The sequence below is a fragment of the Marmota monax genome, unplaced genomic scaffold (assembly GCF_021218885.2).
Source record: "Marmota monax isolate L192 unplaced genomic scaffold, Marmota_monax_Labrador192_F-V1.1 WCK01_AAM20220418_F8-fsc00122, whole genome shotgun sequence".
Lineage (NCBI taxonomy): Eukaryota > Metazoa > Chordata > Mammalia > Rodentia > Sciuridae > Marmota > Marmota monax.
This window is the reverse complement of record NW_026695223.1, coordinates 4,876,315-4,893,272: the sequence shown is the minus strand read 5'-3', so window position 1 is coordinate 4,893,272 and position 16,958 is coordinate 4,876,315. Positions and strand designations below refer to the sequence as shown.

The window sequence follows — 16,958 nt, the reverse complement described above, 5'->3', positions numbered from 1 at the left end:
GAACACAACAGGCCGAGTACCGCCGAGAGGGGAGGAAAGTAGGAAACCGGCGCCATGGCAACCGCGCAACGGAGGAAACGCGTGAGCTCCTGGGTGGTTGGAGGGAAAGGAACCCTCCTCCTGACGACGGTCCGAAGGCGCTCCTCGGTGACGTCACGCACTCTCGGTGACGTCACGACCGTGACACGCGGGTGACGCCGTTGCCGCGGCGACTTCTCGTCGTCTCCGCCCCCTTCACCCGCCCCCCCACCCCGCGTCCTTCCCCCAATCCCCTCAGGCACCGCTGCGCCCGGGGCCGCGGGCCGGTACCTGAGGCCGTGCAGGCGCCCTCCCGCCGGCGGCGCCGCCCCGGCCGCCCCTCCCCGCGCCCCCCGTGCCTCCGCCCCCGCCTCTTCCCGCCCTCCTCCTCCCTCCCCCTCCCCGCCCAGCGGCGGCCGCCCGGGCCCGGCTCTCGGTTATAAGATGGCGGCGCTGAGCGGCGGCGGCGGCGCCGGCGCGGAGCAGGGCCAGGCTCTGTTCAACGGGGACATGGAGCCGGAGGCCGGCGCTGCGGCCTCTTCGGCGGCGGATCCTGCCATTCCCGAGGAGGTGAGTGCTGGCGCCACCCTGCAGCCCCCGGCGTCTCCGCGCTGGCGGACGGGTGTTTATTTGGGGGAGAGAGGCGGCGGCGGGGGCTCTAGAGCCCTGGGCCACCCTCTCCCGACGGCTCCGCTGGGTGGTGAGTGGGCATCGTCCCGCGGCCCTTCTCCGTCACGCGGCTCCTGGCTACGTAAACACACACAATGGCACGGGGAGGGGTCCCCTGGCCCCAACCCCTGCTGTGGGCTCGGGCCGCGGCGGACCGGCAGGAGGCTGTCAGTAGGGGGCGAAGCTCGGCTGGTCGGGGAAGGTCACGCCTGGCGGAGGTGTCAGTCCTGCATCTCTTCGGGGTTTTCATTATGGGGGGGGGGGAAGGGCCCGCTTCGTCCAAGTGGAGGCTGTAGGTGTGCGACCCGCCAGGACCCCGGCCCGGGTTACCGCCGAGTGGGATTACTCCCGGGTCCGGGGTGACGGGGCGCATCTCTCTCTCCTCTCCCTGACCACCCTCCCACCCTCGTCAGGCCGCTGTCCCTCCTTCCACTTCGGTACTTGTTGGGGGGATTTCTTTTCACCTGTTCTCCCAGGCGGATAGTTGGGATTTTGTCTTCGCTTACCCGCCCCCGGATCGCACAGTTTCTGCTGCCCTGTTCGTCCCGGTCTCGGGTCCCTCGTCCCTAATATTTGTCAAGTGCTCTGTCTCTGACTGGTAACCCCCATCGCGTCCTCGCCTCTCGCCCCGCACATTTTCCATTTGTCGGACCTGCCATCCTCCTAACCTCTGCTTCCACTGAAGAGCATTTTTGCACTTCTCTTAACCCTGGTCCTCTTGAGGCCCTCTGCTTCGCTCCGCCGCTCCTTTCCGTGGGTTCCTTTCCGTCCTTATCTATTGTTATCTTCAGGAACCCTTCTGGACACTTTAAAGCTACTCACTTTCTGAACCCTGAAGCTGTCAAGATTCCCTCCGGTTCTCTTGGCTCTTTGCACCCTCACCCTACTGACACCTTTTGACTAGTCTCTCACTGTGCATCCACACCTCTTTATTCTTTTTTAAAGTAAATTTGATTGATTTCTCTGTGTTGTCCTCCTTTTCGTCCTATTTTTCTCTCTCACTTTCTCCTCTCTTCAGTTTTTGCCTCTTTCCTGTCTTTGCACTATTAAGCCTTTTGTCACCTTGTCAAGTTACTTAATTTACGTTTTTATTGCATGAACTTCACTATATTCAGAATTTGGTACCTTACTACACAGAACAATACGCTATTATACTTTATAACTAGTAATGTAATATATATCCTACCTATATTATTATTGGTTAGTGTGACTTATTTTTCCATCTTGTTCTTTGCAATTTTCTTTCTCCTGCCTCATGCTCTTTAGTTCGGAAATTAGTCTAATTTTTTTTTTTTTTTATTGTTTTCCATCCTTTTATATACCATCTCCATCTGTGCCCAAAATGTGGTCTGTACATCACTTGGTCTGGTCTAAATTTCCCCTTTTTTCTTATTTCTTAACTTAAAATCATTTCACTTTCCAGTTTTCTGTTCACATCAGTTCCTACTAATATCTATTCATTTCTCTCAACTGCTTGGATTCCAAGGATAAAGCTCTTCCCTTCATCCAGTTCCTAGTTTATTCTGTTTCCCTTGCCCTCTTACCATTCATTCTGTCTTGTTTCCTGGCTTTGGGTACGTAACTTACTGAAGCTTCCTCTTGTCTTCCCCACACCTCCACATTCCTTCTTATTTATAAACATCTTTGTTCGGTTGACATGGAAATTTATTTTTAGGATACATTGTTTTTAATGGATAAATACAGGGGTCACATCTGCTGTCTATTTTCTCCTGGAATCGGATATGCCTTTGTTTTATCAGGCACAGGTGCCTTTGGGGTTTACTTACTCTGCAGTGCATGTGTGGTTTTGTTGAATTGTATAGATGTTTGAAGGCTACTACAGAGAAGAACAGATGAATTAATGGGTAGGAGTTATGAAATTGTAATTCTCTGATATACCATTGTTTACATTGAGAAGTTCCTTTCAGAATTATTGGGACACTTTGCAATTCTATAGAGAAGGCTTTTATTAAGTCGAATTTCTGCCCCGCTATTTCACTTGAAAGGACCAGGCTGTTCAGAATTCTACCTGCTGGATAGTGCCTTAGGTGAGCACTAGGGCTATGGTTTTCTGTATTTGGCTTACTTCCTGAGCAACTCCCACATATCAGTGCTTGAGAACCTCTAGGCTAGATGAAATTAAGTTTAAATTGCCAGCAGTTGGAAAACATGTTTTCATCTTCTGAAACTGTAAGTGCATTCTTTAATTTTATTTAGTAAAATACAGATGTTTTCCACTGACTCCCTCCACCTGGATTTCAGTGTTTAGTGATGAATAGTTTATCCTCAATGTTTTTTTAAGAGCTAATAATAAAGGTATTTATCTTGGGGGGTGGTAATAAATGATAAAAAGTCTACCTCTTTTGAGTGTAGATATCAATATTACAGAAAACAAAATTCTTTCAAGATATAATTTTAATTTGAAGTTGATATTCAGTAGAAATTGACATTTACAATGATCTTTTAATTAAACTGTCTTTCTTATATTGTACTAAAAAGAATATCATATAATTGTCAAGGACATGGAAAGACATGAAAAATTGTGCTTCTGTGTAACAGCATATTACATTCTGAAAATTTATCTTACCTGACATTAAAATATAAGCTTTTAAAAAGAAGTTTGTCAAGAGGGAAATTTCACCTGTGGTAAATAAATTCTAATTACAGAGGGAAAGCACATTCATATTGAAAAATCAGAAGTGTAAATACAAAAAGGAAAAAGGAAAAAAAAAGTCATCTATAATCTTACCACCAAGATAAAATTACTATAAACATTTTGGTTTCTGTCTCCTCTTTCTATGCTATTGTAGTACACTTTTGTATTACGTGGTTTTGTAATTTTTTCCCCCTGGTACTGAGATTGAACTCAGGGCCTCATGCATGTTAGGAAAGCTCTCTACCTCAGAACAGTGTCCCTATTCTTATTTATTTATTTATTTGGCCAGGGTGTCTCTAAGTTGCCCAGGTTGGCCTTGTAGTTTGGATCCTTATGCCTCAACCTCCTAAGTAGCTGAAGTTACCAGTGTGTGCCATACCCACTTTGTAATTCTTTTTAACTTAAAAATATAGCAAAACTTTTTATGTATCATTAGGGTATGATTTAGCTAATCAGCTTTTTTGGATAGTAGTTTATTTTAAATTTTTTAAATTCAAACATCTTAGATATAGAATGTAGATTTTAGTATTTAAAATTACTTTGAGGAATTAACAGATTTCATGTCTTGTATTTTTATAACTTTGTAGGGGCTTAAATTAGAATATTAGACAGGAACTTATTTAATGTTTGTTAAATGAATGTGTTTATACTTGGGGCATTAAATGTTTACTTTTGATCATTCATTTTTCTTTGATGTGTCTTTCAGGCTGTTTTTGAAGCCTCTGTTTTTTCCTGTTGAATTTGATTGTCTTGATAAATTACAGAGCCCTTGTACCTGTCTCATGAATAATTTATTATTATTATTATTATTATTTTGGTGGGACTGGGGGTTGAACCCGGGGCCTTATGCATGCTAGGCAATCACTTTATGACTGAACTACATCCCCAATGCGATGTTGCTTTCAATAATTATGTGGTATATGGTATAATATGAAAATAAGGCACAATAAATACATTGAATATAAAAAATATGTGATACTAGGATATTACCCTGCACCTCTTGTGCTGTGTTTCGGTAGAAGGCAGTTTATTATAATCTTATATTTAGATTACAATTGCAGTTGTTTTTTCTTGTTTTCAAGATATCTTATGGACAATTTTGGTTAAGCTATGTAATTATGATAATGCAGTAACTAGGGAATATTCTGGGATGGGATCTCCCTTATAATGAGGTCCAAATTGAATGTAGTGTTTGTGAACCAGGGGTTAGATTGCATCATATCCCTGAAAAGTAGTATTCCCACTAAGGTAGGAGTGGTATTCCCACTAAGGTAGATGATGCATGTGCAGTTTTGGCAATTAATGTTAATATTTGTCTAGATATAGTCAAAGGTTTCCTTTAGGCAGAAAACTATGCAACAGCTGTCTTTGGTATTTCTGTATTCCCTTTCGGTACACTTTTCTTTCTCCTCACCTTAATGAACTCCTTTATGCATCTGCTCACCCCTTTTATTTAGGAAATTATCTGATATTGGTCACTAATATTTATTGTCAGTAAAGACATGAGAAAAGAGTATTGGACTGGATACTTGAATACTTGAATGTAGTAAACCTGAACACAAATTTGATTTGATTGTATTTGGACAATAGCTAGAAAAATTATATTAGGATAACAAGCTAGAGCATTCTGACTTTTCATGTTTTTCTGACCCCTACTTTCCTGATTAGGATGAATAGGAAGCAGATCTAACTAATAGAACCTTTATCTGTGAGTGATGAGGAAGCTGCATCCTCCCTCCTTCCCTCCCTCCATTAATTTGTTCTTTTCTTCCTTCCTTCCTTCCTCCCTCCCTCCCTCCCTCCCTCCTCTGCCCCCTTGGTATCAGAGATTGAACCCAGGGGCATCAACCACAGAGCCACATTCCCAGCCCATTTATTTAGAGACAGGGTATCACTGAGTTGCTTTAGAGCCTCACTAAATTGCTGAGGCTGGCTTTGAACTTGTGATCCTCCTGCCTCAGCCTTCCAAGTGCTGGGATTACAGGCACTCCCCACTGTGCCTGGCCATTTTTTGGCATTTTCTAAGATCTGTGCCTACCTTGTAAAATGAGACAACTACTTGGTGTTCTTTCTTTTCCTTTTTTATCTAATCATAATTTTTTCCTTCAGAACTGATAAAATGTATTTTATTTTGACACCTTGAATATTTAATGTAACTGAGAATTTATTGACCATTTTGTCATAATATCCTAATTTTCCAATATTTTTGCCTCAAATTGTCATTAAGACAAGACACCCCCCCCCCCTTTGGTATCTTACTAGGTTTTCTTTCTCAGGAGTTAAATTATTTTGTAGTTTTCTAATTCTCTTTATTTCACCTATATTGGTTATTCTGTAAAGTCATAATTAGAAATGTAGATCTTTTGATTTCAAAGTAGGTGGGCCTGTTTGGGAGCTTTACTGTCTTTTAAAGTTAAGTAGGGCTTTCTTAATTGTAGTGTTAGAAATAACTTTGTTAATAAAAACAAAAGCTTCATTTGTTCCATTCCTTTCTTAAATATTTTATGAAGGCAATGCTATGTTTTTGGAGGTAGTTTTTATTTTTCAGTCTCTTTGGGCTACTAACCTAATTTACTATTGTACGTAATTAGTGTGATAGTCAGAAGCAACTCTGAATACTGCCTCTAGACTAACATTAAGCAATTATTTTTTTTTTTCACCCCTCTACCCTCTGAGATTATTTTGGTTCCATTTTCTCTTGGGCTTTAAAAAAAAAACCAACAAACTATTATTATTTTTCCTTCCTATATCAAGACTGTGCATAAGAGGGAAATTGATGCCTTGTAACTTTACATTCCTTTCTGAGCCTTGGGAATGCCTTTGATACAGAATATAAAAATTGCTTTGAACTCTATTAACTTTGTATCTTCTGGAAGCTCTGTAACTTCAAATGAAAGATTATTTTCATTCTTAATATGTAGCTAGTTATTGACAGCACTTTGGGGACAAATGTATCATAGGATGGTGGTTTTCAGATTATCCAGAGGATAATTTTTAAAGACACTCTACTTCTGTAAGAAAAAAGCATTTTAAATTGCCCCAGTATATACACAAGTGACATAGATTTGTATGTTTTTACCTTTTTTTATCCTCACCTTCTGTAACAGTACCTGGCACATAGGTACTCAGATACTTAGTAAAAGAGTTAATGAAACCCTATCAGATATAAGACATTGATTTTCTATACTATTCATCTTTTTTTTTTTCTTTTTGAAAATGCTAGTCATAAAATCAGTTATTAGATTGACAACCAAATTGCAACAGGCAATTTGCAAAACCCTGTTGTGGGGATTCAGAAACCTTCTTTAGAGCTTACCCCAGTGCTGTGTTTAATGTCTCTGTACTTTAATTATTGAAGTTCTTCATTTATCTACTTTATGAGTTGGTTTCCTTGAAAAAAGGTTTTATGGCTATAAAAATGATAGAGCTACTGTGTATAAAGGAGAGGTTTGGATTGGTATGAATCTTCTCAAGTGTCATAATCAACTTGTGTCTAACCCAGGGGTCAACACACTTTCTGAAGAGCATTATGGGTCATAAGGTTTCTGTCACAACCTTTCAACAGTGTTATTGTAGCTCAAAAACAGCTAATAGTCAGTATAAAAATGAACGAGCTTGACTGTGTTCCAGTAAAATTTATTTAAGGACACAGAAATATGAAAGTCTTCCCCCCACCTCCTTTGGCAGGTTGAACCCAGAGGCACTTTGCCACTGAGTCACATCCCCAGCTTTTTAATTTTTTTTTTACCTTTTTAAAATTTTGATAACAGGTTCTCGATAAATTGCAGGGGCTGGCTTCAAACTTGCAACCCTCCTGCGTCAGCCTCCTGATTAGAGGCATATGCCACCAAGCACAAAGTCCCACGAAATAGTCTTAATTTTATTTCAACCACTTGAAATTGTAAAAACCATTCTTAATTTGTGGACTAAATAAAAACAGGTCATGGGCCGGATTTAGTTCAAGAACTGAAGTTTTCTGATACCAGAGGTCTCAGCCAGAGAAACTATCATATTTGAGATTCTGAAATTAAGAGATGATTTAGAGGCCTATAGAAAGTTCATAACTCCTTTTTTAAAAATTAGATTTTGAGTATATAGTTTACACATAATTTACCATTTTAAATGTACAGGTTTGTATTTTGATAAAGTTATGTATAACCATGTAACTTTCGCACAGTCAAAAATACAGAATATTTTTATCATCCCAGAATGTTTCCTATTTCCTCTTTCCATTCATCTCATTTCCCACTTTCTGTCCCTGGCAAACACCTATGTGGATGTGATCTCTAGTTTTGCCTTTTCCAGAAAGTCATAAATGGAATAATATACTATGTAATTTTGTGTATTTTGGATTTTTTCACTTGGTATGATACTTTTGAGACTCATCTATGTTACAGTATCAGAAATTAGTTTCTTTCTTTTTGCTTTTTCTTTTTTTTTGGGGGGGGAATAAAGTATTTTTTTTAATTGGTTTTATTTTTTAAATACGTGACAGCGGAATGCATCACAATTCTTATTACACATATGGAACAATTTTTCATACCTGTTTGTAAGTATTTTCACACCAATTCATGTCTTCATACATGTACTTTGGGTAATGATGTCTATCACATTCCACCATCCTTGCAAATCCCCTGCCCTGTCCCTTTTCCTCCCATCCCTCTTCCTCTAAACATTTGGATTCAGGTTTTCATTTCTCTTAGAAGTGGGATTGATGGGTCGTGTGTTTAACTTCATAAGAAATTGCCACCCACAATGAACAAGAGTGTTATTCTCTTATCCTTGGCAACACTTGGAATAGTTAGTCTTTTAGCCATTTTATTAGGAATGTAGTAGTGGCTCATTGTGATTTTAATTTGTATTTTTGTAAGTGAATTAGACATCTGTTTATGTACTTATTTACAATCTGTGTTTTCATTGGTGAAGTATCTGTTTAAATCTTTTTATTTAATATTCATTTTCTTACTGTGGAGAGCTGTAAGGTACTATTTATATCAAGATGTAAGTCTTGGTATGTTTCGCACATATCTCCTTCACTGATCTGTTTTGTTTTCCTAAGTGTCTCTTTATGACCAGAAGTTTTATTTCTTTTTCTTTTCTTCCCTTTCTTTTTCTTTCTTTCTTTCTTTTTTTTTTTTTTTTGTACCAGGGATTGAATTTGGGGGTACTCAACCACCAAACCCATCCCCATCTCAATTTTTTCTATTTTATTTAGAGTAAGGGTCTCACTGAGTTGCTTAGTGCCTCACTGTTGCTGAGGCTGGCTTTGAACTCATAATCCTCCTGTCTCAGCCTCCTGAGCTGCTGGGATTATAGGCATGTGCCACCATGCCCAGCTCTTTATTTTTCCTTAAAGTGTTGAGGATTAAAGCCGGAGCTTTATGCTTGCTAGATAAGCTGTGTCACTGAGCCACATTCTAAGACATAGTTTTATTTTTTGATGAGATCAATTAATGAATTCTCTCTTTTATAGTTCATGAGTCATGTACAGATGTTTCACATTTTTTGAAAACACTCACCTTTTCTATGTAATTATCTTTGTACCTTTATTGAAGTCAGTTGCTTATGTTTGTTTACTTTAGATTCTACTCAGTTTTTTAGCAGCATGTGAGAGTGAATGGAGTAGGGACAAGCGGTAAAACTGATAGGCAATATTAAGTTATGAAATGTCTGAAAAGCATTGTGGATCTCCTGACTTTTTGGTGTAGGTCCTCAGATCAGAGTCATGAAAGTCTTCTGTATTTTCTTATAAATTTATACCTTTTACACTTATGTCTATGAACCACTTGGAGTTAATTTTTGTATGTAGCTGGCCCTGTTGCATCTGTAAATTCAGTTGAACAAGAATCACAAATATTCGAAAAGGGCCGGGGGTGTAGTTCTTAAGTGGTAGAGCTCTTGCCTAGCATGTGTGAAGCCCTGGGTTTAGTCCCTAGCACTAGGGGAAAATTTTTTTTTAAATGAATTGGGTCTATACTGAATTAGTATAGATTTTTTTCTTGTCATTGTTCCCTAAACAATATAGTATAACAACTATTTCTATAACATTTACTTTGTACTACGTATTATATGTAATCTACAGATGATTTATAGGAGTAGGAGGATGTGCACAAGTTTTGTGCATATTTACCACAACATTGTATGTAAAGTACTTGAGCATCCTCCAATTTTGGGGTCCATGGGATCCTGGCATTCATTCTTTCATGTAAGGATGTACAGATGTTTCACATTTTTTGAAAACACTCACCTTTTCTATGTAATTATCTTTGTACCTTTATTGAAGTCAGTTGCTTATGTTTGTTTACTTTAGATTCTACTCAGTTTTACGGATCTTTCTGTCTATTCTTAGGCTGATACCACATTATCTTGATTACTGTAGCTTTATAGTTAAGTCTTCAAATAAGGTAAATCTAGCTCAGAGGATTTTTTAGAGATTTGAAATTTGATTTTTAAATTTCATGTGTTACTGAACGTTGGGAAGGGGAGAATCTATGACTTTCTTTAGATTCTCAAAAGTATCTTCTACCCCCCAAAATTTAGATTCACTACAATTACAAAGACTGTACAGATGATCAGTGTTAGAGGTGATCATGTACAACCTAAGAGGAAATAAACACATTCATTGGCTCTAGAATAGGAATGTAAGGACTACTCTGAATTTTATTTTGTTCCCTATCTGAAGTTCTCTGAAAGCATAGTGATATAATTATAATTAAAAATAGTAAGGGGCTGGTGTTGTGGATCAGTGGTGGAGTGCTTGCCTAGCACATGTGAGGCCCTGGGTTTGAACCTCAGCACCACATAAAAATAAATAAACCATAAGACAGTAAAACACCAGTGATTTTGAGAAGGAGAGAATTGCTGAAGCAGTGCCTCTGAAGAGGTAAGAGAGAAAACAATTTAGTGTACAAGTAGAAGAGTGACTTTATGATCATAGGAGATAAGGCAAAGTATATGATAGCAAGTTCTTCCAGGTCAGGAGATGTGATGATCCTAGTCTGATGTGGTCTCTTGCAGTTGCTTTGGTGTTTTTTCTTTTCTTTTTGTCCTTAATGAAGTAAGAGGTTATCAGCCTGGAAGAAGAGTTTGGAAATACTGTGTTTTAAAGAGAGAAATGAATGTGTTAAAGTTTTTTAGCAGCATGTGAGAGTGAATGGAGTAGGGACAAGCGGTAAAACTGATAGGCAATATTAAGTTATGAAATGTCTGAACAGCATTGTGGATCTCCTGACTTTTTGGTGTAGGTCCTCAGATCAGAGTTAAATGTAACTTGTCAAGGCAGTTTAACACTTGGTATGAGTCATTCTCATTTTGACTCAAACATCTTTGGGAAATAGAACATGAATTATTACTTCTCCATGAAGCATCTGCCATTGTCCTGCCATGAATTTAAGCCAAATTTGGAGAGATCCGATAACTTATTTTTCTTTTTAAAAATTTTCCTTCATTCTTTCTGAATTGGGTATTTATTATTTTGTCTTTGTAGAAAAGCATCTTCACTGCAGTCTGACTTTTGCTCTGTACAGTACAGTAATTGCTGTTACTTTTTTTAATCTTCAAATTTAACTTGTCTTAGCCCATGCTTTTTCTACTGCCTGAAATATAGATTCCCTTGTCCTAGTCCTCCAAACCTTTCAAATTTAACCTCACCTACCATTTATTGTAGAAGGCCTTCATAACCTCTAAGACCTAGTTTGTCCTCTGCTTTTATAGTATCCCAAAGTTTACATATATCATTTTATTCACCATTTTGTATTCAAGTTTTTTGTTGGTATTAGTTTCCTCTTTACCAGTAAGTACTGTTCAGTCATACTTTGGTGGAAATGTTCTTTGCTGTCCAGTGGGAAAAGGCAGTAGCCATATATGTTTGTGATTATTTTGCACTCAGAATTTGCCCAATAGGATTGAGAACTCAATTTTAATTATTTTTAAATTTTAATTAAATGGTCACATGTAGCTAGTGATCACCTTGATCTGTGCAGCTCTAGACTTTTATTTACTTTATTATTTATTTTAAAAGATAAAAGGATCTTTGTAGCCCAGGCTGGTCTAGAGCTCCTGGACTTGAGCAGTTCTGTCTCAACCTCCTGAGTAGCTGAGACTGTAGATACACAATACCCAGTTTCTCTACCCTTTTAAAGTTGAGAGTTATATGAGATTCATATTTAATTTGTCATTGCTTAACACAGGACTTAGTGCCACTTAAATATTTTTCAGTTTGTTTTCAGAATTACATTGACTTATGTAGCACTAAGTTCTTCATTCCTGTAAAGTTAAGGAGTTTTCTTCCCTTAAAGGAGAAGGACTGAAAAATCGCATAGTATAAGGTTATTTCAAAGATTATCTGAGGGCTGGGGAGTGCTGAAGAAGCAGCTCATGGGCCAGGCCTAGTTTGTGAGGTTTCTGCTTCAGGTAAACGTTCTACTTCATAAACTTATATACTGGAATTACACTTGATTTCATTTGAGAGTGGAAAAGGGCTTTTAGAAGATAACTGTGTGTGTGTGTGTGTGTGTGAGAGAGAGAGAGAGAGAGAGAGAGAAATAGAGAGAATGTGTGTGTGTGTGTGTGTGTGTGTGATGCTAGAGATCAAACCCAGGGCTTCATACATACTAGGTATGTGCTGTACACTGAGAGCACCTCAAACCCCAAAGATAACACTTTTTTTTTTTTTTTTTTTTTTTTTGGTGCCAGGAATTGAACCCGGGGCACTTAACCACTAAGCCACATCTCCAGTCCTTTTTATATTTTATTTAAGACAGGGTCTTGCTAAGTTGCTTAGGGCCTCACTAAGTTACTGAGGCTGACGTTGAACTGGCGTTCCTCCTGAACTGCTGGGATTACAGGCATGCACCACTGCACCCATAGCAGATAACACTCTTAATTGAGGTGACAAGGCATGAATATGGTAGCTTATGATTAAGATGGAGAATTACTAAATGCTATAGAAGTTCATAAATAAAAGGCTATTTTGAGCTAATGGGGTCTTGATATAAAATAGTGTTTAACCTAGGCAGGTAGAAGACAGGAAAAAGAATGGAATAGACAGTGGGAATCATATTTACAAAGAATTAGAGTTACAAATACATATAGTAGTTTTGGTTAAGGAACATAACAATCTGATTATAGTAGCAAATTCTATGATGTAAAATTTGACTAAATTAGATGGGACTGGATGATAGAGCAGACTGATAAGCTGAAAAAAAATGTGCACTTTCTATTGGATGCAATTGGATAAAATTCTTTGAGGTGTTTTGTTACCAAGATTGGAGAAGGGGAAGTCAGCCATCCCACAATTCTCAGTACATTCTGCAGATTTAAAAATTATTCCAACTACCTTGGGACCTGGCTTACACATATTGAACTCTTCAGAGCACAGTTCCCACTCCCAAAGCAAAATGCATGGTGTGGATTCTACTAAAGGGTGCATGGAACTGATGGAGCTGACAGTTACGTTGCGCACAGGGAAAACCAATAAATCACCCTTTAAAAAAGAATTATTCCGACTAACTACATAACTTGCTGGATTTCAGTGATGTAAGTGAAAAAAGTAATTATGATATGAGCTTAAAAATTTAACTTTTATGTATAAGGCTTTGTTAGAGCACACTAAAAGTTTTAGGAATTTGGTTGGTACATATGTTGGAGAAAGATTAAAGTTTTTTTCTTTCAGAACTTTATCAGAGTTCTTCATCACTTTAGAGGATGTGGGGAAAAAGGTACCCTCATTAATTGCTGGTGCAACCACTCTGGAAAGCAATATGGCGATTTCTCAGAAAACCTGGAATGGAACCACCATTTGACCCTGTTATCCTGCTCCTCGATATATGCCTAAAGAACTTAAAATCAGCATACTATAGTGACACCGCCACAACAATGTTCATATGGCTCAATTCACGATAGCTAAGATATGGAACCAACCTAGGTACCCTTCAATAGATGAATGGATAAAGAAAATGTGGTGTATATATGCAATGGAATAGTACTTAGCCATAAAGAAGAATGAAATTATGGCTTTTCCCTGTAAATAGATGGAACTGGAGTCCCTGGACCCCACTAGGGCAGGACCCTGGCAATTGGAGAGTATCACGCTAAGTGAAATAAACCAATCCCCCAAAACCAAAAGCTGAATGTTCTGTTAGATGCTAACACACAGTGGGTGGGGTGATGCAATATAGAAGTACTTTGGATTAGACAGAAGGTAATGAAGAGAGGGGGGTGGGAATGGGAAAGATAGTAGAATGAATTGGACATTACATTATGTTCATATATGAATATACCCCCCAGTATAGCTCCACATCATGTACAACCACAGAATGGGAAGTTAACACTTCATGTATGCATAATATGTCAAAATACATTAGACTGTCGTGTATAACTAAAAAAGAACAAATAAAAATCTTCCTTCCTTCCTTCCTTCCATCAAACCCAGTGCCTCACACATGCGAGGCAGCACTCTACCACCAAGCTACAACCCCAGCCTAAAAATTTAAAAAAAAAAAAAAATGTAATTTATGGCAGCACTGCTTGTACAGTGTTTGTGACTCAAATATCTTCACTTGAGTCTGAAGTTGTAACTCATAGTCATAGTGATTCTATGTATAATATTGCGCAAACAACTTATTATACTGTTTATTATAATTATTTATATATTTTGAAATATTTACTATAAATTATTTCTTTCATATAATTATTAATCATATTGGTATTAATAGGTAGTAAGCTTTTAAAATTGCACTTAGAAAGATGATCTCCTAATTTCATTTAGGACAGTTAAAGGAATTATTGCAAAATAGTTATAAAAAGGGAAATCAGTTTTTGTTCTCTGAAATGGTAGACTGGATTATTATGATTAACCTTTTTGATGAATACAACTAACCAAAAAATCTTTTTTTAAAAACAGCTTGAAGAGGGAGCTGCAAGGCCAAATTCTAGGAATAAACAGGAACCAAAGAAATAAGTGAAGGATGAAATGACTTTTGCCCTAAGGGTAGTTGCTAGTGTATACATGTTTGGACCTGGGTTCAGTAGATTTTACAGAGTGGAGAGGATAGAAGTCAAGGCCTAACATTTATCTACAGTCAGAGTCGGAAAGAACAATCTCATTGTTAGATGGAACCCCAAGGATAATCATTAGGTTATCAGCAAAGCAGAACTAAACTATCTGTTCACTCTTGTACCTCAGGGATCAAAGGGAAGGTTGAATGGAGCAAGGAAAGAAAACAAAGTAAGAAAAACAAATCTTTCAAATTTTGAGGACAGTTTTAGCCCTCACACTGATTTGCAGCCCAGGTTTGCTATGTGAGTGGTCCATCAACCCTCAAGCCATTTGTTGTGATTCCTAGTTTCAGACTAATGGTATTCCCAAGGCCTGGCAGAAGGAAATGCAAATCATTTGTGGAGAAAGGCATTTTATTCTCAAGGAGTTACTATGAATAGTAGTTAACAGCGAATAGTATGTTGTCACAAATAAGCAAGCATAGTAAAAAGAAATAACAAGCAAAATTATGTGTAATTAGAATACATGTTATATATCTGTAGAATTACTAGAGCAGTATAATTCATGCAGTTTTCTTTATGTATTTAAAAGTAAGCTTCTTTAAAATAGAAAGTAACCAAGCATGCATTCAGATGGCAGTATGAATAAGAAACAGCGGAGCAGAAATAGATCCACAAAATCCTCAGATATTATAAACATCAGATGAATTTAAAACAATTGCTGTTATGTTTAAAGAATTGAAGACGAGCAGGGAAAAAGAGATTATAAAGAGTGACTTCTTGGATTTAGGGAAAAAATGTAAATCCCAGAAATGAAAATACTGCATACCAAATATACCTAAAAGAAAGAATTAACAGATTATACTTAGCTGAAGGAAGAATTGGTTGCCTAGAAGATAAGGCAGAAGAAGCTTACCAGAATACAACCCTGAGAGTCAGAAAACTATAAAATATTGAAGAGAGTTTAAGAGACATGGAAGACAGAGTTAGACCTGACATTATTTAAGCAGAGCTTGGGAAAGATGGGAGGGGAGAAAGAGAATAGTACAGGGATAATATATGAAAAGAGATATCACACTGAAAATTTTCTTGATCTAATAAAAGACCAACTGATAGATTTAAGAAGTACATTGTTGGAACTGCAAATTGATACAACCACTCTGGAAAGCAATATGGAGTTTCCTTAGAAAACATGGAATAGAACCACTATTTGACCCAGTTATCCCACTCCACAATTTATACCCAAAGGACTTAAAATCATAATACTATAGTGACATGGCCACACCAATGTTTATACAGCTCAATTAACAGAAGCTAAGCTATGTAACCAACCGAGGTGTCCTTCAACAGATGAATGGATAAAGAAAATGTAGTGTATATACACAATGGAATATTAGCCATAAAGAAGAATGAAATTATGGCATTTGCCAGTAAATGGATGGAACTGGAGACCATCATGCTAAGTGAAATAAGCCAATCCCCAAACACCAAAGGCTAAAATGTTCTCTCTGATATAGGGATGCTGACTCACAATAGGGGCCAGGGAGTTAGAGGTTCACAGAATTGGAGGAATTGGACAGGGGAGTAGGGGGAAGGAAGGGGAATGGAAATGGGAAAGACCGTAGAATAAATCAGACATACCTTTCCTGTGTTCATATATGAATACATAACCAGTATAACTCCACATCATGTACAGTCACAAAAATGGGAAGCTATACTCCATGTATGTATAATATGTCAAAATACATTCTATGTCATATAACTAAAAAGAACAAATAAAACATTTAAAAAGTGCATCTGCACCCAGACAAATCATAGTAAAATACACAAATACTAATAGAAGGAGAAAAATCTTAAAAGCTGCCAGAAACAAAGATTCCCTTCAAAGGAGCATCTATAGACTGACAGCCAACTTTTTAATCAAAAAATCATACATTCTCCCCACAAAACCAAAGGCCGAATGTTTTCTCTAATATGTGGACGCTAATTCACAATGAGGCAGGGGGCACTAGAGAAGAATAGCATTACCTTAGATTAGGAAGAGGGAAGTGATGGAAGGGGGAGGGAAGGGAATGTGGGGACAGGAAGGATAGTAGAATGAATCAGACTTTATTTTATATATATGTGTGACTGCATGACCAATATGATTCTACAACATGTTCACTCAGAAAAATGAGAATTATATCCCATCTACGTATGATATATCAAATGCATAAATGCATTCTACTGTCATGTATAACTAATTAAAACAAATTAAAAAATAAAGAAATCATACATTCTCGAAGAAAATAATTATCAATTGAAAGAAAATTCTGAAGTATACTTTAGTACTTTTTAGTTAAAGATTTAAAATAAAGGTCTGAAATGCAAAAGAGTATAAAGAGCAGAGAGTGACAAATATGAGGATGTTCTGAAATAAACATTAACTGTAAAATATTGGTCAGGCCTTAATTAGACTATGACACTTGAAGTATTGAGAACTTTATGTTGTCTAGGAGAGAGAGATGTGTTGTCCAATGTAACTACTAAGCCAAGAAAAAGAAATTTAAAAAAATAAGAATTGGAAAAGAAGAAATGAAACCATTCATGGACTACAGACCATGTATTTAGAAAATAT

General features: G+C 37.8%; 1 protein-coding gene across 6 annotated transcripts in view; it reads left to right on the top strand.

Moving 5' to 3' along the window:
• The first annotated feature begins 426 nt into the window (after positions 1 to 426).
• Braf (B-Raf proto-oncogene, serine/threonine kinase) overlaps positions 427 to 16,958 on the top strand; it is a 179,850-nt gene continuing 163,318 nt past the window's right edge. For 2 of the 6 annotated variants that reach the window (XR_009225866.1, XM_058575752.1), the window contains exon 1: positions 427 to 588. Coding sequence is in view for 5 of the 6 variants with exons in the window: in XM_058575752.1 (XP_058431735.1) it covers positions 463 to 588 (126 nt within the window). In the remaining variant the exon portion in view is untranslated. The remainder of the gene's footprint in view (positions 589 to 16,958) is intronic. The other 4 variants (XM_058575751.1, XM_058575750.1, XM_058575754.1 and 1 more) reach the window with 3 other exon arrangements.